Raw genomic sequence first — 23,075 nt, 5'->3', positions numbered from 1 at the left:
AGTCACTAACTGGACCATGCTGTAACTGAACTGAGTCACTAACTGGACCATGCTGTAACTGAACTGAGTCACTAACTGGACCATACTGTAACTGAACTGAGTCACTAACTGGACCATGCTTTAACTGAACTGGGATAAAACAGATATGCACCAGACTACAAGGATTAAATTAATTTGAGATTAATGTGCATTTACACCCCATCACTTCAGAAAGCAAATCAAATAATTCAAATGTTTAAGGATCTTTTTTTTTTTGCGATTTAACTTTCACGTACTCCAACCAGCGATTCACTTCCTCATCGTCGTTGTGTAGTACGGGGGCTCTGAAAAAATATTATTTTATTTCACCAATAAACACCAAATACCTATTTTTGGAAATGTAAATGCTCTCAGTATTGTGAGGCAGGTTTTTAGATGTTGTACACATGGAAAAAATGGTACCTTTAAAATTGTGTGTGTGTGTGGTGTGTGTGTGTGTGTGTGTGTGTGTGTGTTGGTGTGTGTGTGTGGTGTGTGGTGTGTGTGTGTGTGTGGTGTGGTGTGTGGTGTGTGTCTGTCTGTCTGTCTCTGTGTGTGTGTGTGTGTGTGTGTGTGTGTGGTATGTGGTGTGGTGTGGTGTGTGTCTGTCTGTCTGTCTGTCTGTCTCTCTGTGTGTGTGTGTGTGGTGTGTGGTGTCTGTCTCTCTGTGTGTGTGTGTGTGTGGTGTGTGTCTGTCTGTCTGTCTCTCTGTGTGTGTGTGTGGTGTGGTGTGTGGTGTCTGTCTCTCTGTGTGTGTGTGGTGTCTGTCTCCCTGTGTGTGTGTGTGTGTGGTGTGTGGTGTCTGTCTCCCTGTGTGTGTGTGTGTGTGGTGTGTGGTGTCTGTCTCTCTGTGTGTGTGTGTGTGTGGTGTGTGTCTGTCTGTCTGTCTCTCTGTGTGTGTGTGTGGTGTGGTGTGTGGTGTCTGTCTCCCTGTGTGTGGTGTCTGTCTCTCTGTGTGTCTGTCTGTCTGTGTGTGTGTGTGTGTGGTGTGTGGTGGTGTGGTGTCTGTCTCTCTGTGTGTGTGTGTGTGTGTGGTGTGTGGTGTCTGTCTCTCTGTGTGTGTGTGTGTGTAGGGAGCAGGTACGTGTGAACGGTTTCGGTGTGTTTGTGTTCGTGGTTTATCCCGGAGCTTTCGTAGATCTCTTCACCACACATCTCAACCTCATCTCACCTGCCCAACAGCTACGCATCTTCTGTGCAGGTAAGATTCTCACACACACATCTAAACTAGGAGAGCAAACACACGAGAGCGTGTGTACTATTGGGTAGCTTCTAACCAGAACATCGTCCGTTGTTTTCTGTTCATGTTGAATCAAATCTGTTCGTCCACTTGGCAGGTGATCACTAAGACACCACTCTCTAACGGTGAACATGTTTTAACTAACCATCTTCAAAACTCGCCTCTCTCTCTCCCCCTTTCACTCTTCCCCTCTCCTCTCTTGCTCCCTCCCTCCCTCCCTCCCTCTCTCTCTCTCTCTCTCTCTCCTCCCTCCTCTCTCCCTCCCTTCTTTCTCCTCTCTCTCTCTCTCTCTCCTCTCCTCTCTCTCTCTCCCCTCCTCTCCTCTCTCTCCCTTCCTTCCTCTCTCTCCCCTCCCCTCTTTCTTCCTTCCTTCCTCTCTCTCTCTCTCTCTCTCTCTCTCTCTCTCTCTCTCTCTCTCTCTCTCTCTCTCTCTCTAGGGGTGTGGCATAACTTTGTGCTGTGTGTAGCAGCGTTGTGTTTCCTCTTCCTGTTGCCTGTCTTACTGTTTCCTGTTTACTACACTGGGGCTGGAGCCCTCGTCTCCGAGGTGGTGCAGGTTAGTGTGGGACAGTAGTGTTAACCTCTATGGGCTAGGTGGGACGCTAGCGTGCCACCCGTGGTGCACTCCATCAACAGCAGGTGCATTTCAAGAGCGGCAAATTTGAATCCAAATAAATGTCAAAATTCAAATTTTTCAAACATACAACTATTTTACACCCTTTGAAAGATAAACATCTCCTTAATCTAACCACGTTTTACGATTTCAAAAAGGTTTTACGGCGAAAGCATAAATTTAGAGTATGTTAGGACAGTACATTTACAAGAGTTGTGTGTAATGTTTTGTCAAGTCAAAGACAGGGTCACCAAAACCATAAAACCAGCTAAAATGATGCACTAACCTTTTACAATCTCCATCAGATGACACTCCTAGGACATTATGTTAGACAATGCATGCATTTTTAGTTCTATCAAGTTCATATTTATATCCAAAAACAGCGTTTTACTATGGCATTGATGTTGAGGAAATCGTTTCCCTCCAATAACCGGCAGTCAAGTCAGCGTCACAAATTAAATAATTAAAATTAGAAAACATTGGTAAAATATTATATTGTCATTTAAAGAATTATAGATTTACATCTCTTGAACGCAATCAACTTGCCAGATTTAAAAATAACCTTACTGGGAAATCACACTTTGCAATAATCTGAGCACTGCGCCCAGAAAAATACGCGTTGCGATACAGACTAGACGTCATGTTGGGGAGATCTATGTAAATAATCCATTACCTTTGATTCTCTTCATCAGATGTCACTTCCAGGTATCACAGGTCCATAACGAATGTAGTTTTGTTCAAAAAAGCTCATCATTTATGTCCAAAAATCTCCGTCTTGTTAGCACATGATCTAAGCCAGCCGGACTTCTCGTCATGAACGAGGGGAAAAAATATATTTCCGTTCGTTCAAACGTTGTATAGCATGAATCATTAGGGCCTTTTTTAACCAGAACATGAATAATATTCAAGGTGGACGAATGCATACTCTTTTATAACGTATTGGAACGAGGGTACCCAACATGAACTCGCGCGCCAGGTGTCTAATGGGACATCATCGTTCCATGGCTCTTGTTCGGTCAGATCTCCCTCCAGAAGACTCAAAACACTTTGTAAAGGCTGGTGACATCTAGTGGAAGCAATAGGAAGTGCCAAAATATTCCTCAGCCCCTGTGTTTTTCAATGGGATAGGTTTAAAGGTAATACAACACATCAGGTATCCACTTCCTGTCAGAAAATGTCTCAGGGTTTTGCCTGCCAAATGAGTTCTGTTATACTCACAGACACCATTCAAACAGTTTTAGAAACTTTAGGGTGTTTTCTATCCATATATAATAAGTATATGCATATTCTAGTTACTGGGTAGGATTCGTAACCAGATTAAATCGGGTACATTTTTTTTATCCAGACGTGCAAATGCTGCCCCCTAGCCCTAACAGGTTAAGAGCTGAATTGATACGATAATAATAAATAGAACGTTAAGTTTCTAACATGAATGTGCACCAGGGTTTTTATTATCCTTTGAACTACTACTGGTAGTGTGAAGCCATCATTTGTCCCATTTAACAATTCCCCAGATTAGCAAACGTATTTCATTTCAAACTTGACATTTCTCTAGTATCGACTACTTCTAATGAACCATATCAGCAAAATTCCTGTGTCGATCATTTTCAGTTAATTGTCCCAGCTCTAGTGTGTTTGTGTGAACAAGCTGGTTTAGCCCTCTTGTAAGGTAACAATCTAGTGTTTAACTCTCTCTCTGTGTGTGTGTGTGTGTGTGTGTGTGTGTGTGTGTGTGTGTGTGTGTCAGGGCTCTCCTGCAGATGGTCCTAGAGGTCTGTCAGTAGGTGACATGGTGACGGGGCTGGAGGATTGTGACGTCAGAACAGTAGAGGACTGGAACTCCTGTCTCACAACCCTCACACACACCCCTCAGACTGGATACTGCGTCCCCACACACACCCTGCAACCCAGCTGGGCCCACGGTCGAGGTACACACACACACACACACACACACACACACACACACACACACACACACACACAGAATACTGTGTCCCCACACACACCAATGTTACTAATGCCTCTCTTTCACTCTCTCCTCTCGCTCTCTCACTTTCCTCTTCCTCTGTTTGTCTCTGTCCTCTCCCTCCTCTTCCTGTAGTCTACAGGAGGATGGATACTTCTATAGAATGCTGCAGTAACAACAGTCTGATTTCTCCCTGTAGTCTACAGGAGGCTTGATACTTCTATAGAATGCTGCATTAACAACAGTCTGATTTCTCCCTGTAGTTTACAGGAGGATGGATACTTCTATAGAATGCTGCAGTAACAACAGTCTGATCTCTCCCTGTAGTCTACAGGAGGCTGGATACTTCTATAGAATGCTGCAGTAACAACAGTCTGAACTCTCCCTGTAGTTTACAGGAGGCTGGATACTTCTATAGAATGCTGCATTAACAACAGTCTGATCTGATCTCTCCCTGTAGTCTACAGGAGGCTGGATACTTCTATAGAATGCTGCAGTAACAACAGTCTGATCTCTCCCTGTAGTTTACAGGAGGATGGATACTTCTATAGAATGCTGCAGTAACAACAGTCTGATTTCTCCCTGTAGTTTACAGGAGGCTGGATACTTCTATAGAATGCTGCATTAACAACAGTCTGATTTCTCCCTGTAGTTTACAGGAGGCTGGATACTTCTATAGAATGCTGCATTAACAACAGTCTGATTTCTCCCTGTAGTTTACAGGAGGATGGATACTTCTATAGAATGCTGCAGTAACAACAGTCTGATCTCTCCCTGTAGTTTACAGGAGGCTGGATACTTCTATAGAATGCTGCAGTAACAACAGTCTGGTCTGATTTCTCCCTGTAGTCTACAGGAGGATGGATACTTCTATAGAATGCTGCAGTAACAACAGTCTGATTTCTCCCTGTAGTCTACAGGAGGCTTGATACTTCTATAGAATGCTGCAGTAACAACAGTCTGATTTCTCCCTGTAGTTTACAGGAGGCTGGATACTTCTATAGAATGCTGCAGTAACAACAGTCAGTCTGATCTTTGCTTCTCCTACACCAAACTACAGGACAAGGAGGTGAGACGCACAAACAGACGCACAAGCAAGCAAACAAACACACACACACACATAGGGCTGACCCCATTTAGGTACAGTCCAATAGGCACAGTCCAATAGGTACAGTCCAATAGGTACAGTCCAATAGGTACAGTCCAATAGGTACAGTCCAATAGGTACAGTCCAATAGGTACAGTCCAATAGGCACAGTCCAATAGGCACAGTCCAATAGGTACAGTCCAATAGGCACAGTCCAATAGGTACAGTCCAATAGGTACAGTCCAATAGGTACAGTCCAATAGGTACAGTCCAATAGGAACAGTCCAATAGGAACAGTCCAATAGGCACAGTATGGTGGTAGGTGAATGGGGTAGTAGGTGAACGGGGTATGGTGGTAGGTGAACGGGGTATGGTGGTAGGTTAACGGGGTAGTAGGTGAACGGGGTATGGTAGTAGGTGAACGGTGTATGGTAGTAGGTGAACGGGGTATGGTAGTAGGTGAACGGGGTATGGTAGTAGGTGAACGGGGTAGTAGGTGAACGGGGTATGGTGGTAGGTGAACGGGGTATGGTGGTAGGTGAACGGGGTACGGTGGTAAGTTAACGGGGTAGTAGGTGAACGGGGTATGGTAGTAGGTGAATGGGGTATGGTAGTAGGTGAATGGGGTATGGTAGTAGGTGAACGGGGTATGGTAGTAGGTGAACGGGGTATGGTGGTAGGTAAACGGGGTAGTAGGTAAACGGGGTAGTAGGTGAACGGGGTAGTAGGTGAACGGGGTATGGTAGTAGGTGAACGGGGTAGTAGGTGAACGGGGTATGGTGGTAGGTGAACGGGGTATGGTGGTAGGTAAACGGGGTATGGTAGTAGGTGAACGGGGTATGGTGGTAGGTAAACGGGGTAGTAGATAAACGGGGTAGTAGGTGAACGGGGTATGGTAGTAGGTGAACGGGGTATGGTGGTAGGTAAACGGGGTAGTAGGTAAACGGGGTAGTAGGTGAACGGGGTATGGTAGTAGGTGAACGGGGTATGGTGGTAGGTGAACGGGTAGTAGGTGAACGGGGTATGGTGGTAGGTAAACGGGGTAGTAGGTAAACGGGGTAGTAGGTGAACGGGGTAGTAGGTGAACGGGGTATGGTAGTAGGTGAACGGGGTAGTAGGTGAACGGGGTATGGTGGTAGGTGAACGGGTAGTAGGTGAACGGGGTATGGTGGTAGGTAAACGGGGTAGTAGGTAAACGGGGTAGTAGGTGAACGGGGTAGTAGGTGAACGGGGTATGGTAGTAGGTGAACGGGGTAGTAGGTGAACGGGGTATGGTGGTGGGGTAACGGGGTAGTAGGTGAACGGGGTATGGTAATAGGTGAACGGGGTATGGTAGTAGGTTAACGGGGTAGTAGGTGAACGGGGTATGGTGGTAGGTGAACGGGTAGTAGGTGAACGGGGTATGGTGGTAGGTGAACGGGGTATGGTGGTAGGTGAACGGGGTATGGTATTAGGTGAACGGGGTATGGTATTAGGTGAACGGGGTATGGTAGTAGGTGAACGGGGTATGGTGGTAGGTGAACGGGGTATGGTGGTAGGTAAACGGGGTGGTAGGTAAACGGGGTAGTAGGTGAACGGGGTAGTAGGTGAACGGGGTATGGTAGTAGGTGAACGGGGTAGTAGGTGGACGGGGTATGGTGGTAGGTGAACGGGGTATGGTGGTAGGTGAACGGGGTATGGTAGTAGGTGAACGGGGTATGGTGGTAGGTAAACGGGGTAGTAGGTAAACGGGGTAGTAGGTGAACGGGGTATGGTAGTAGGTGAACGGGGTAGTAGGTGAACGGGGTAGTAGGTGAACGGGGTATGGTGGTAGGTGAACAGGGTATGGTGGTAGGTGAACGGGGTATGGTGGTAGGTGAACGGGGTATGGTGGTAGGTGAACGGGGTATGGTGGTAGGGTAACGGGGTAGTAGGTGAACGGGGTATGGTAATAGGTGAACGGGGTATGGTAGTAGGTTAACGGGGTAGTAGGTGAACGGGGTATGGTGGTAGGTGAACGGGGTATGGTAGTAGGTTGAACGGGGTATGGTGGTAGGTGAACGGGTAGTAGGTGAACGGGGTATGGTGGTAGGTGAACGGGGTATGGTGGTAGGTGAACGGGGTATGGTATTAGGTGAACGGGGTATGGTATTAGGTGAACGGGGTATGGTGGTAGGTGAACGGGGTATGGTGGTAGGTGAACGGGGTATGGTATGTAGGTGAACGGGTATGGTGGTAGGAGAACGGGGTATGGTGGTAGGGTCACAGGGTAGTAGGTGAACGGGGTATGGTAATAGGTGAACGGGGTATGGTAGTAGGTTAACGGGTAGTAGGTGAACGGGGTATGGTGGTAGGTGAACGGGGTATGGTGGTAGGTGAACGGGGTATGGTATTAGGTGAACGGGGTATGGTATTAGGTGAACGGGGTATGGTAGTAGGTGAACGGGGTATGGTGGTAGGTGAACGGGGTATGGTGGTAGGTGAACGGGGTATGGTAGTAGGTGAACGGGGTATGGTAGTAGGTGAACGGGGTAGTAGGTGAACGGGGTATGGTAGTAGGTGAACGGGGTATGGTGGTAGGTGAACGGGGTATCGTAGTAGGTGCCAGGTGCACCGCATTATGTCAAGAACTGCAACGCTGCTGGGTTTTTCATGCTCGGTAGTTTCCTGTATGTATCAAGAATGGTCCACCACCCAAAGGACATCCAGCCAACTGGACACAACTGTGGGAAGCATTGGGGTCAACATGGACCAGCTTCCCTGGAGTCAACATGGACCAGCTTCCCTGGAGTCAACATGGACCAGCTTCCCTGGAGTCAACATGGACCAGCTTCCCTGGAGTCAACATGGACCAGCTTCCCTGGAGTCAACATGGACCAGCTTCCCTGGAGTCAACATGGACCAGCTTCCCTGGAGTCAACATGGACCAGCTTCCCTGGAGTCAACATGGACCAGCTTCCCTGGAGTCAACATGGACCAGCATCCCTGGAGTCAACATGGACCAGCATCCCTGTGGAAACGCTTCAACACCTTGTAGAGTTCGTAACTTAACAAATTGAAGCTGTTCTGAGGGCAAAAGGGGGTGCAACTCAATATTAGGAAGGTGTTCTTAATGTTTTGTCCACTCCGTGTACATCAGCAGTATTACATTTAGCCTTAATCACCGTCATTTCTCTACAATGTTTGTTTGGTTATGGTAATTTCTGTTAATGCATTCAATATATTATTATTATTATTATTATTATTATTACAGTCGTTTACCGTTGTCATTGTAGGAGTGGACAGGTTGTTTGTGAGAGCTCACAACCTAGGCTACCCTTGTGAGAAACAAGTTTTGGTTTATTTCATTCCATTTACAAGTTGTCAATTTATTCATTGTGTTTTGTTTGTAGCGCTCCTGCTAGTATTGAGTCAGGACACGCACCTGATTACGCATAGAAGTAGACCTCGGCTACCTGACATGCAGGGGATGTCTGTAGGGGTAGACCTCGGCATGCAGGGGATGTCTGTAGGGGTAGACCTCGGCATGCAGGGGATGTCTGTAGGGGTAGACCTCGGCATGCAGGGGATGTCTGTAGGGGTAGACCTCGGCATGCAGGGGATGTCTGTAGGGGTAGACCTCGGCTACCTGACATGCAGGGGATGTCTGTAGGGGTAGACCTCGGCATGCAGGGGATGTCTGTAGGGGTAGACCTCGGCATGCAGGGGATGTCTGTAGGGGTAGACCTCGGCATGCAGGGGATGTCTGTAGGGGTAGCTTTAGCTTGCTGCTAAAGTTGCCGCTGTGCCCTTGGGCAGAATATAATATTATAATTCCCTCCTCCTAGCTGTTACAGGTTTTGGCACACTGATTGGTGTCACCTCATTAGTCAGTAAATGCTACACCTGTGCTGGCTTGTCCATCTCTTTCGTCGGAAGGTGTTTCAGCTGTGCTGCCACAGGTTTCTATTGGCTGGCCCAGTGCTCCAGTTGCCTTGAGAGAGGTAGAAGGTCACCATCTTTAGTTGGCTCTCCCTATTTGATTTCTAGAAAAACAATCCTTTATCTGATCTTCCCTGTTTTTTGTTTTGCTCCACCTTTTTGATTTGCTTCCTGTCTTTAAGTTTATGGGTTTTTCTTTTGTTTTCCTCTTAGTGGGTCTCATGGTGAGTGTCTTTCAGAACAGGGGACACCCCCCCATAGTGTCTTTCAGAACAGGGGACACCCCCCCATAGTGTCTTTCAGAACAGGGGACACCCCCCCATAGTGTCTTTCAGAACAGGGGACACCCCCCCATAGTGTCTTTCAGAACAGGGGACACCCCCATAGTGTCTTTCAGAACAGGGGACACCCCCCCATAGTGTCTTTCAGAACAGGGGACACCCCCCCATAGTGTCTTTCAGAACAGGGGACACCCCCCCATAGTGTCTATCAGAACAAGGGACACCCCCATAGTGTCTTTCAGAACAGGGGACACCCACCCCCATAGTGTCTCTCAGAACAGGGGACACCCCCCCATAGTGTCTCTCAGAACAGGGGACACCCCCCCATAGTGTCTCTCAGAACAGGGGACACCCCCCCCATAGTGTCTTTCAGAACAGGGGACACCCCCCCCCCCATAGTGTCTTTCAGAACAGGGGACACCCCCCCATAGTGTCTTTTAGAACAGGGGACACCCCCCCATAGTGTCTATCAGAACAGGGGACACCACCCACATAGTGTCTTTCAGAACAGGGGACACCCCCCCCATAGTGTCTTTCAGAACAGGGGACAGCCCCCCATAGTGTCTTTCAGAACAGGGGACACCACCCCCATAGTGTCTTTCAGAACAGGGGACAGCCCCCCATAGTGTCTTTCAGAACAGGGGACACCACCCACATAGTGTCTTTCAGAACAGGGGACACCCCCCCCATAGTGTCTTTCAGAACAGGGGACACCCCCCCATAGTGTCTTTCAGAACAGGGACACGCCCCCATAGTGTCTCTCAGAACAGGGGACACCCCCCCATAGTGTCTCTCAGAACAGGGGACACCCCCCCATAGTGTCTCTCAGAACAGGGGACACCCCCATAGTGTCTTTCAGAACAGGGGACAACCCCCCCATAGTGTCTATCAGAACAGGGGACAACCCCATAGTGTTTTTCAGAACAGGGGACACCCCCATAGTGTCTTTCAAAACAAGGGACACCCCCATAGTGTCTTTCAGAACAGGGGATAGCCCCCCATAGTGTCTTTCAGAACAGGGGACAGCCCCCCATAGTGTCTTTCAGAACAGGGGACAACACCCACATAGTGTCTTTCAGAACAGGGGACACCCCCCCCCCCCCCCCATAGTGTCTTTCAGAACAGGGGACAGCCCCCCATAGTGTCTTTCAGAACAGGGGACACCACCCCCATAGTGTCTTTCAGAACAGGGGCACCACCCCCATAGTCTTTCAGAACAGGGGACACCCCCCCCATAGTGTCTTTCAGAATAGGGGACACCCCCCCATAGTGTTTTTCAGAACTTGACACCCCCCCATAGTGTTTTTCAGAACAGGGGACACCCCATAGTGTCTATCAGAACAGGGGACAACCCCCCCATAGTGTCTTTCAGAACAGGGGACACCCCCCCCCCCCATAGTGTCTTTCAGAACAGGGGACACCCCCCCATAGTGTTTTTCAGAACTTGACACCCCCCCATAGTGTTTTTCAGAACAGGGGACACCCCCATAGTGTCTTTCAGAACAGGGGACACCCCCATAGTGTCTTTCAGAACAGGGGACACCCCCCCCATAGTGTCTTTCAGAACAGGGGACACCCCCCCATAGTGTCTCTCAGAACAGGGGACACCCCCATAGTGTCTCTCAGAACAGGGGACACCCCCATAGTGTCTTTCAGAACAGGGGACACCCCCATAGTGTCTTTCAGAACAGGGGACACCCTCATAGTGTCTTTCAGAACAGGGGACACCCCCATGAGTGTATTTCAGAACAGGGGACACCCCCATGAGTGTATTTCAGAACAGGGGACACCCCATAGTGTCTCTCAGAACAGGGGACACCCCCATAGTGTCTCTCAGAACAGGGGACACCCCCATAGTGTCTTTCAGAACAGGGGACACCCCCATAGGGTCTTTCAGAACAGGGGACACCCCCATAGTGTCTTTCAGAACAGGGGACACCCCCATAGTGTCTTTCAGAACAGGGGACACCCCCATAGTGTCTTTCAGAACAGGGGACACCCCCATAGTGTCTTTCAGAACAGGGGACACCCCCATAGTGTCTTTCAGAACGGGGGACATCCCCATAGTGTCTTTCAGAACGGGGGACACCCCCATAGTGTCTTTCAGAACGGGGGACACCTCCATAGTGTCTCTCAGAACGGGGGACACCCCCCATAGTGTCTCTCAGAACAGGGGACACCCCCATAGTGTCTCTCAGAACAGGGGACACCCCCATAGTGTCTTTCAGAACAGGGGACACCCCCCCATAGTGTTTTTCAGAACAGGGGACACCCCCCCATAGTGTCTTTCAGAACAGGGGACACCCCCATAGTGTCTTTCAGAACAGGGGACACCCCCATAGTGTCTCTCAGAACAGGGGACACCCCCATAGTGTCTCTCAGAACAGGGGACACCCCCATAGTGTCTCTCAGAACAGGGGACACCCCCCATAGTGTCTCTCAGAACAGGGGACACCCCCATAGTGTCTCTCAGAACAGGGGACACCCCCATAGTGTCTTTCAGAACAGGGGACACCCCCCCATAGTGTTTTTCAGAACAGGGGACACCCCCCCATAGTGTCTTTCAGAACAGGGGACACCCCCATAGTGTCTTTCAGAACAGGGGACACCCCCATAGTGTCTCTCAGAACAGGGGACACCCCCATAGTGTCTCTCAGAACAGGGGACACCCCCATAGTGTCTCTCAGAACAGGGGACACCCCCATAGTGTCTTTCAGAACAGGGGACACCCCCCCATAGTGTTTTTCAGAACAGGGGACACCCCCCCCATAGTGTCTTTCAGAACAGGGGACACCCCCATAGTGTCTTTCAGAACAGGGGACACCCCCATAGTGTCTCTCAGAACAGGGGACACCCCCATAGTGTCTCTCAGAACAGGGGACACCCCCATAGTGTCTTTCAGAACAGGGGACACCCCCCCCATAGTGTCTTTCAGAACAGGGGACACCCCCCCATAGTGTCTCTCAGAACAGGGGACACCCCCATAGTGTCTCTCAGAACAGGGGACACCCCCATAGTGTCTTTCAGAACAGGGGACACCCTCATAGTGTCTTTCAGAACAGGGGACACCCCCATGAGTGTCTCTCAGAACAGGGGACACCCCCCCCCCCCATAGTGTCTTTCAGAACACCTACAACCCCACCTGTTTCATGGTGGTTGTTGTCAGTGAGTCTGTGTTATTTCTCCCTTCTGTTTGAGTGACATTATTTGGTTTTCTTGTTGGGGAGCGTAACAAAATGGGGGCTCATCCGGGAATTGTTTCCCATTAGTATGTTAATATCTCTAATCACCTACTCTGAAGCTCTGCTGTGCTCACATATTTGAGTGTTCAAAATACACTTTTGTGGTAGAGTTTGTCACTGACATCCACCTTGAAGGGTTACAAGATGGGTGGAATCATCTTGCATAAACACACAGGCTTATAAAATAAATAAAAACCATGGACTTTAAGTTGGAAGCATTTGTGAAAACTCTACATGGGAGATGCTAGATGAATGTATGAAGGTGACTCTGCTCGTCATTGCAAAGCATTATGACATCAAAGTTGCAGGTGCTGACTAGAAAGCAGTAGTCAAGAAGTTAGTCTTTACTGCTTTGGTGGAGGAGGATGGAAAGGGAACGTGCAGCCACACTAGAACAACAAGAACGTTTCAACCCAGTCAGGCCATGCTGCACTCTGAACCCAGTCAGGCCATGCTGCACTCTGAACCCAGTCAGGCCATGCTGCACTCTGAACCCAGTCAGGCCATGCTGCACTCTGAACCCAGTCAGGCCATGCTGCACTCTGAACCCAGTCAGGCCATGCTGCACTCTGAACCCAGTCAGGCCATGCTGCACTCTGAACCCAGTCAGGCCATGCTGCACTCTGAACCCAGTCAGGCCATGCTGCACTCTGAACCCAGTCAGGCCATGCTGCACTCTGAACCCAGTCAGGCCATGCTGCACCCTCAACAGAGTTTGATCTTGATCAGAACAGCTGGCTTGTACCACCTTTCAACGAGAAGGAGATGGATGTATATTTTACTGTTTGAGCGGATTGCCACGTCCTCCAAAGTGTTCTTGTGGGAAAAGTTCAGAAAGTATAATCTGCTTTATCTGTTGACCAGATTTAAGATTATGACACTGTTAAAGCTGCTATCCTTTGGGTTACGAGTTGATCCCAGAGGCTTACAGACAATAGTTCCGTAAATTACGAAAGACAATCACAAAGCCATGTTGAGTTCGCAAGAGAATTAGCATGTCTTTTTGATCATTGCTTGGTGTTCTCAAGAGGTCAAGGACTTTGAGGATTTAAAGACACTTCTCCAGCAGTTCTAGAATTGGCTTCATGAAAAGGCTTCCTACCTACTTTTTTGAGCACAATGATCTCACTCTTGATAAAGCTATAGTTCTTGCAGATGAGTTTGTGTTGACACACAAAACTACTTTCACATAACAAGGCACCCAGTAGTTATCCCTACGCAAAAAGCAATCAAGATAAGTCACCTCCTACTGCAAGCTATCAGTCATTTTCTAACGGTGAAGGGGGGCTCTCATTCGTTTTCGGAAACGATTTGGCTGGAGGGAAGTTTGTGCCAAATCTTGTTGTTTGTATGGAACCCAGAGTTATCAGAACCCTAGCGTGTAGAGGTCGACTAATTATGGTTTTTCAACGCCGAAACCGATTTATTGGAGGACCAAAAAAGCCTATACGGATTCATCGGATGATTTTTATTAAAAATGTATTTTTATTTTTATTTGTAATAATGACAATTACAACAATACTGAATGAACAATGAACACTTATTTTTAACTTAATATAATATATAAATAAAATCTATTTAGTCTGAAATAAATAATGAAACATGCTCAATTTGGTTTAAATAATGCAAAAACACAGTGTTGGAGAAGAAAGTAAAAGTGCAGTATGTGCCATGTAAAAAAGCTAACGTTTAAGTTCCTTGCTCAGAACATATGAAAGCTGGTGATTCAATATTCCCATCAAAGAAATATTAGGTTGCAGTTATAATAGGAATTATGACGCGTCGACTAGTTCTCTCTACCATTTGTATTTCAATATACCTTTGACTATTGGATGTTCTAATAGGCACTTTAGTATTGCCAGCCTAATCTCGGGAGTTGATAGGCTTGTCATAAGTTATAAACAGCTCTGTACATCAAACATCAAACTTTTTTTCCAAGATGGCGTAGCAGTTCAGACGTCCTCTACCCTCCTCTTGTCGTGTCCCGTGTATATATATATATTTACTTTTTTTTTTTTTTCTTCACTTATCTTTATATATATATATATATTTTTTTTTTTTTTTTTTTTTTAATTCTAAATACTCAACCTCAAAGCACTCTCCTGCAACCCGCCTCACCAATTTAAAAAATAAAGTATTATTTACCTCATCTAAATTCCACAACAGAAGCTAGCAAGTCTTTAGCCATTTTCACTGGCTAACGTTGAAGTTCAGCTAGCCACGGTTAGCTGTCCTCAGCTATCCATTAGCTCGAATAGCTATCGGCAGTTTTTGTACAGCGCGACTCAGACCAGAGCATACCGGACCTATTCTCTCTCCTTTCCCCGATTTCTACCGCAGGCTCTGGACATTTACACCTGGATCTTGCAGCTAACTAGCTGCTACCTGAGTGACTATTGGCAACGTCGGTCACGGAAATAACACACATTATTACGGAGCTAGCCAGCTAGCCAGCTGAAGAGTTCCGTCAGCCACTCCTGGGCTATTCCTGAGCTAGCCAGCTGAAGTGTCTCCTGGGCTACAACTCACCTATCCTGACCCGTTTTACTGCCGATGCGGAGCCCCATCGGGTCTTCACGACTGGACCACCGACGTTATCTGCCCGAGGGAGTTATCCAACTGGCCCCTCCGTCACGACGTAACCTGATCGCCCATCTGCGGCCCGCTAATCGTTAAGCTGTCTTTTCGGCTGCGATCTGAATAGGTCTATCGGACACTTTTCTTGGGCCACTATAACTAACTATTTTGCCAACTTGGACTGGTCCCCCCTTCCACACGGAACCCCACTAACCCACAGACGGAAACGCACGAGGTGGCTAAAAACAGACCTCCCTCCCATCTTCCACCAGCTTGCTACCTATGGCCCGGCTAGCTGTCTGAATCTCACTGGACCCTTTGATCACTCGGCTAAGCATGCCTCTCCTTAATGTCAATATGCCTTCTCCATTGCTGTTCTGGTTAGTGTTTATTGGCTTATTTCACTGTAGAGCCTCTAGCCCTGCTCATTATACCTTATCCAACCTCTCAGTTCCTCCACCCACACATGCTATGACATCTTCTGGTTTCAATGATGTTTCTAGAGACAATATCTCTCTCATAATCACTAAATGCCTAGGTTTACCTCCTCTGTACTCACATCCCACCATACCTTTGTCTGTACATTATACCTTGAAGCTATTTTATCGCCCCCAGAAACCTGCTCCTTTTTCTCTCTATTCTGGACGTCACAGACGACCAATTCTTATAGCTTTTAGCCGTACCCTCATACTTATTCTTCTCTGCTCCTCTGGGGATGTAGAGGTGAATCCAGGCCCTGCAGTGCCTGGCTCCACTCCTACTCCCCAGGCGCTCTCTTTTGATGACTTCTGTAACCGTAATAACCTTGGTTTCATGCATGTTAACATTAGAAGCCTCCTCCCTAAGTTTGTTTTATTCACTGCTTTAGCACACTCTGCCAACCCGGATGTCCTAGCTGTGTCTGAATCTTGGCTTAGGAAGTCCACCAAAAACTCTGAAATCTTCATCCCTAACTACAACGTTTTCAGACAAGATAGAACGACCAAAGGGGGCGGTGTTGCAATCTACTGCAGAGATAGCCTGCAGAGTTCTGTCCTGCTATCCAGGTCTGTACCCAAACAATTTGAACTTCTACTTTTAAAAATCCACCTCTCCAAAAACAAGTCTCTCACCGTTGCCGCCTGCTATAGACCCCCCTCGGCCCCTAGTTGTGCTCTGGACACCATATGTGAACTGATTGCCCCCCATCTATCTTCAGAGCTCGTGCTACTAGGTGACCTAAACTGGGACATGCTTAACACCCCAGCCATCCTACAATCCAAGCTTGATGCCCTCAATCTCACACAAATTATTAATGAACCCACCAGGTACAACCCCAAAGCTGCAAACACTGGCACCCTCATCGATATCATCCTAACCAACGTGCCCTCTAAATACACCTCTGCTGTTTTCAACCAAGATCTCAGTGATCACTGCCTCATTGCCTGTACCCGTAATGGGTCAGCGGTCAAACGACCTCCACTCATCACTGTCAAACGCTCCCTGAAACATTTCAACGAGCAAGCCTTTCTATTCGACCTGGCCCTGGTATCCTGGAAGGATATTGACCTCATCCCGTCAGTAGAGGATGCCTGGTTATTTTTTTTAAATGCCTTCCTCTCCATCTTAAATAAGCATGCCCCTTTCAAGAAATTTAGAACCAGGAACAGATATAGCCCTTGGTTCTCCCCAGACCTGACTGCCCTTAACCAACACAAAAACATCCTATGGTGTTCTGCATTAGCATCGAACTGCCCCCGCGATATGCAACTTTTTAGGGAAGTTAGAAACCAATACACACAGGCAGTTAGAAACGCCAAGGCTAGCTTTTTCAAACAGAAATTCGCTTCGTGCAACTCCAACTCTAAAAAGTTCTGGGACATTGTAAAGTCCATGGAGAATAAGAACACCTCCTCCCAACTGCCCACTGCTCTGAGGATAGGAAACTCTGTCACCACCGATAAGCCCACTATAATTGAGAATTTCAATAAGCATTTTTCTACGGCTGGCCATGCTTTCCACCTAACTACCCCTACTGCATTCAACAGCACTGCACCCCCCACAGCAACTCGCCCAAGCCTCCCCCATTTCTCCTTCTCCCAAATCCATTCAGCTGATGTTCTGAAAGAGCTGCAAAATCTGGACCCCTACAAATCAGCTGGGCTTGACAATCTGGACCGTTTCTTTCTAAAATTATGTGCCGAAATTATTGCAACCCCTATTACTAGCCTGTTCAACCTCTCTTTCGTGTCGTCTGAGATTCCCATAGATTGGAAAGCAGCTGCTGTCATCCCCCTCTTCAAAGGAGGTGACACTCTTGACCCAAATTGCTACAGACCTATATCCATCCTACCCTGCCTTTCTAAGGTCTTCGAAAGCCAAGTCAACAAACAGATTACCGACCATTTCGAATCCCACCGCACCCTCTCCGCTATGCAATCTGGTTTCAGAGCTGGTCATGGGTGCACCTCAGCCACGCTCAAGGTCCTAAACGACATCGTAACCGCCATCGATAAGAAACAATACTGTGCTGCCGTATTCATTGACCTGGCCAAAGCTTTTGACTCTGTTAATCACCATATCCTCATCGGCAGACTCAGTAGCCTTGGTTTCTCAAACAATTGCGTCGCCTGGTTCACCAACTACTTCTCTGACAGAGTTCAGTGTGTCAAATCGGAGGGCCTACTGTCTGGACCTCTGGCAGTCTCTATGGGGGTACCACAGGGTTCAATTCTTGGGCCAACTCTTTTCTCTGTATACATAAATGATGTCGCTCTTGCTGCTGGTGAATCTCTGATCCACCTCTACGCAGACGACACCATTCTGTACACTTCTGGCCCTTCTTTGGACACTGTGTTAACCTGTTGGGTCTAGGGGGCAGCATTTGCACGTCTGGATAAAAAAAATGTACCCGATTTAATCTGGTTACTAATCCTACCCAGTAACTAGAATATGCATATACTTATTATATATGGATAGAAAACACTCTAAAGTTTCCAAAACTGTTTGAATGGTGTCTGTGAGTATAACAGAACTCATTTGGCAGGCAAAACCCTGAGACATTTTCTGACAGGAAGTGGATACCTGATGTGTTGTATTGACTTTAAAGCTATCCCATTGAAAAACACAGGGGTTTAGGAATATTTTGGCACTTCCTATTGCTTCCACTAGATGTCACCAGCCTTTACAAAGTGTTTTGAGTCTTCTGGAGGGAGATCTGACCGAACAAGAGCCATGGAACGGTGATGTCCCATTAGACACCTGGCGCGCTACTTCATGTTGGGTACCCTCGTTCCAATACGTTATAAAAGGCTATGCATTCGTCCACCTTGAATATTATTCATGTTCTGGTTAAAAAAGGCCCTAATGATTTATGCTATACAACGTTTGACATGTTTGAACGAACGGAAATATATTTTTTCCCCTCGTTCATGACGAGAAGTCCGGCTGGCTTACATCATGTGCTAACGAGACGGAGATTTTTGGACATAAATGATGAGCTTTTTTGAACAAAACTACATTCGTTATGGACCTGTGATACCTGGAAGTGACATCTGATGAAGAGAATCAAAGGTAATGGATTATTTACATAGTATTTTCGATTTTAGATCTCCCCAACATGACGTCTAGTCTGTATCGCAACGCGTATTTTTCTGGGCACAGTGCTCAGATTATTGCAAAGTGTGATTTCCCAGTAAGGTTATTTTTAAATCTGGCAAGTTGATTGCGTTCAAAAGATGTAAATCTATAATTCTTTAAATGACAATATAATATTTTACCAATGTTTTCTAATTTTAATTATTTAATTTGTGACGCTGACTTGACTGCCGGTTATTGGAGGGAAACGATTTCCTCAACATCAATGCCATAGTAAAACGCTGTTTTTGTATATAAATATGAACTTGATAGAACTAAAAATGCATGCATTGTCTAACATAATGTCCTAGGAGTGTCATCTGATGGAGATTGTAAAAGGTTAGTGTATCATTTTAGCTGGTTTTATGGTTTTGGTGACCCTGTCTTTGACTTGACAAAACATTACACACAACTCTTGTAAATGTACTGTCCTAACATACTCTAAATTTATGCTTTCGCCGTAAAACCTTTTTGAAATCGTAAAACGTGGTTAGATTAAGGAGATGTTTATCTTTCAAATGGTGTAACATAGTTGTATTTTTGAAAAATTTGAATTTTGACATTTATTTGGATTCAAATTTGCCGCTCTTGAAATGCACCTGCTGTTGATGGAGTGCACCACAGGTGGCACGCTAGCGTCCCACCTAGCCCCAAGAGGTTAACAACCCTCCAGACGAGCTTCAATGCCATTCAACTCTCCTTCCATGGTCTCCAACTGCTCCTAAACACAAGTAAAACTAAATGCATGCTCTTCAACCGATCGCTGCCTGCACCTGCCCGCCTGTCAAGCATCACTTCTCTGGACGGTTCTAACTTAGAATTTGTGGACAACTACAAATACCTAGGTGTCTGGTTAGACTGTAAACTCTCCTTCCTGACTCACATCAATCATCTCCAATCCAAAGTGAAATCTCGAATTGGCTTCCTATTTCGCAACAAAGCATCCTTCACTCATGTTGCCAAACATACCCTCGTAAAACTGACCATCCTACCAATCCTCGACTTCGGCGATGTCTTTTACAAAATAGCTTCCAATACCCTACTCAACAAGCTGGATGCAGTCTATCACAGTGCCATCCGTTTTGTCACCAAAGCCCCATATACTACCCACCACTGCGACCTGTACGCTCTCGTTGGCTGGCCTTCGCTTCATAATCGTCGCCAAACACATTGGCTCCAGGTCATCTACAAGACCCTGCTAGGTAAAGTCCCCCCTTATCTCCGCTCACTGGTCACCATAGCAGCACCCACCTGTAGCACGCGCTCCAGCAGGTATATCTCTCTGGTCACCCCTAAAGCCAACTCCTCCTTTGGTCGTCTCTCCTTCCAGTTCTCTGCTGCCAATGACTGGAACGAACTACAAAAATCTCTGAAACTGGAAACACTTATCTCCCTCACTAGCTTTAAGCACCAGCTGTCAGAGCAGCTCACAGATCACTGCACCTGTACATAGCCCGTCTATAATTTAGCCCAAACTACTACCTCTTCCCCTACTGTATTTATTTATTTTATTTATTTTGCTCCTTTGCACCATATTATTTATATTTTATCTCTGAACTTTCTTCAAACTACAAATCTACCATTCCAGTGTTTTTCTTGCTATACTTTATTTACTTTGTCACCATTGCATTTTTTTGCCTTTACCTCCCTTATCTCACCTCATTTGCTCACATTGTATATAGTCTTATTTTTTATTTATTTTTATTTTTTTATTTTTTTTCTACTGCATTCATTGATTGTATGTTGTTTTACTCCATGTGTAACTCTGTGTTTTTTGTATGTTGTCGAACTGCTTTGCTTTATCTTGGCCAGGTCGCAATTGTAAATGAGAACTTGTTCTCAACTTGCCTACCTGGTTAAATAAAGGTGAAATAAATAAAATAAAATAAAAATTGCTAAGAGCTACTGGCAAATGCAGTAAAGTTTGAATGAACGCTTACGAGCCTGCTGCTGCCTACCACCGCTCAGTCAGACTGCTCTCAAATATCAAATCATAGACTTAATTATAATAAACACACAGAAATACAAGCCTTAGTTTCCGGATTTGACCATATTAATGACCTATCATTTCGGAAACAAAACGTTTATTCTTTCAGTGAAATACGGCACCGTTCCGTATTTTATCTAACGGGTGGCATCCATAAGTCTAAATATTCCTGTTACATTACACAACCTTCAATGTTATGTCATAATTATGTAAAATTCTGGCAAATTAGTTTGCAACGAGCCAGGCGGCCCAAACTGTTGCATATACCCTGACTCCGCGTGCAATGAATGCTAGAGATGTGACACAATTTCCCTAGTTTAATATTGCCTGCTAACATGAATTTCTTTTAACTAAATATGCAGGTTTAAAAAAATATACTTCTTCTGATTTTAAGAAAGGCAAAAGATGTTTATGGTTAGGTACATTCGTGCAATGATTGTGCTTTTTTCACGAATGCGCCTTTGTTAAATCGTCACCCGTTTGGCGAAGTAGGCTGTGATTCGATGATAAATTAACAGGCACCGCATTGATTATATGCAGCGCAGGACAAGCTAGTTAACCTAGTAATATCATCAACCATGTGTAGTTAACTAGTGATTATGATTGATTGATTGTTTTTATAAGATAAGTTTAATGCCAGCTAGCAACTTACCTTGGCTCCTTGCTGCACTCGCGTAACAGGTGGTCAGCCTGCCACGCAGTTTCCTTGTGGAATGCAATATAATCGGTGTCCAAAAATGCCGATTACCGATCGTTATGAAAACTTGAAATCAGCCCTAATTAATCGGCCATGCCGGTCGACCTCTACTAGCGTGTTCCCATCATGTGCCGTTACACGTGCTATGTCTAAGAAAGTCACCAGAAGCAAGTCTAATGTTGAGGATGTCAGCGATCCCACCATGGTCGATCTGTCTGAGACGTTTATAGGTGATCCTGATTTCGGGAAATTCTCCTGAGCTGACCTCCCCTTTGAAAACCTCAAAGGTGAGCGAGTTTGTAGAACCGTTTGTAGAACCCTACAGCTGACACTTCAATTTCTAGAAAGCAGCTGATTGCTGAACAGAGTAAATATGTTTTCCTTTTCCCTCTTTCTGGCCAGAGGACGAGTTTGATGAAGTTCGTGGGGGGGGGGGGGGGTTCTTTGACGTTCTAATAAGGAAATAGCGACACGTCTAGGCAGGGCGATTGTCCCAGTGTATCTCAAATTGTCGTTCCAATTGCACTTCAACAAGAGATACAGAGGTTGGCTCACGATGGTAGTATGGCAGGCCCTCTTGAGCTCAACAAGATGTATGACCATATCTTACTTAACTTCTTCTGGTCTGATCTGAAACAGGATGTTGTGGCTTACTGTAAATCCTGTCGCGTTTGCCAGCGGACGGGTAAACCCGAACCGGGCTGTACCGGTCGCACCTTTGCAGCCTATTCCTACTTTTGACTAACATTTCAGCAGGGTTCTGGTGGACTGTGTTCGTCCTTTGCCCAAAGCAAAGACTGGTAATCAGTTTTCTCTTGACAATCGTGTGCATTTAAGCTAACCCAAACCCTTTTCCTAACCTTACCTTCCCATCACTAGGAGCGTGTATTAATCCTGCTGTAGGACTCATTGGAGCCAGCACTAGCAGGTCAAACGAAAGACTGAAATGAATGAGTCGCTCAGAAAAACAAATCATGACTCTCGAGTCAGTAAAAATATTTGTTAAAAAAAGAACGAATCGTTCGCCAACTGCACATCACTAATGCAACTGTGTGCGTCATGATCGAATCCCGAGGCGTACTTTGAAGAGAACTTACTGTATTATTCAATATGGTACCACATTTTACTTTTTCTCAAACAGCAAAGTCACTATCCTATGTCAATCTTCTATCCCCCGTAGTAGGCCTAATAAAGATGAAAGCAAAGTTTATTTGTCACATGCGTCGAATACAGCAAGTGTAGTAGACCTTACAGTGAAATGCTGAATACAACAGGTGTAGTAGACCTTACAGTGAAATGCTGAATACAACAGGTGTAGTAGACCTCACAGTGAAATGCTGAATACAACAGGTGTAGTAGACCTCACAGTGAAATGCTCAATACAACAGGTGTAGTAGACCTCACAGTGAAATGCTGAATACAACAGGTGTAGTAGACCTCACAGTGAAATGCTGAATACAACAGGTGTAGTAGACCTTACAGTGAAATGCTGAATACAACAGGTGTAGTAGACCTCACAGTGAAATGCTGAATACAACAGGTGTAGTAGACCTCACAGTGAAATGCTGAATACAACAGGTGTAGACCTCACAGTGAAATGCTGAATACAACAGGTGTAGTAGACCTCACAGTGAAATGCTGAATACAACAGGTGTAGTAGACCTTATAGTGAAATGCTGAATACAACAGGTGTAGTAGACCTCACAGTGAAATGCTGAATACAACAGGTGTAGTAGACCTTACAGTGAAATGCTGAATACAACAGGTGTAGTAGACCTCACAGTGAAATGCTGAATACAACAGGTGTAGACCTCACAGTGAAATGCTGAATACAACAGGTGTAGTAGACCTT

The 23,075-nt window shown here is 46.1% G+C and overlaps 1 protein-coding gene across 3 annotated transcripts in view; it reads left to right on the top strand.

Annotated features, from left to right (window-relative positions):
• Positions 1-23,075, top strand: part of mbtps2 (membrane-bound transcription factor peptidase, site 2) — a 57,303-nt gene that overhangs the window by 10,719 nt on the left and 23,509 nt on the right. For all 3 annotated transcript variants that reach the window (XM_082970848.1, XM_082970849.1, XM_082970850.1), the window contains 4 exons: positions 1,092-1,219; positions 1,696-1,814; positions 3,619-3,799; positions 4,815-4,906. In XM_082970848.1, the coding sequence (XP_082826974.1) occupies positions 1,092-1,219; positions 1,696-1,814; positions 3,619-3,799; positions 4,815-4,906 (520 nt within the window). The remainder of the gene's footprint in view (positions 1-1,091; positions 1,220-1,695; positions 1,815-3,618; positions 3,800-4,814; positions 4,907-23,075) is intronic.

Source organism: Salmo salar, chromosome 29 (assembly GCF_965601325.2).
Source record: "Salmo salar chromosome 29, fSalSal1, whole genome shotgun sequence".
Lineage (NCBI taxonomy): Eukaryota > Metazoa > Chordata > Actinopteri > Salmoniformes > Salmonidae > Salmo > Salmo salar.
Note: the sequence above shows the minus strand (reverse complement) of the source record. Positions and strands in the feature narration are given on the sequence as shown.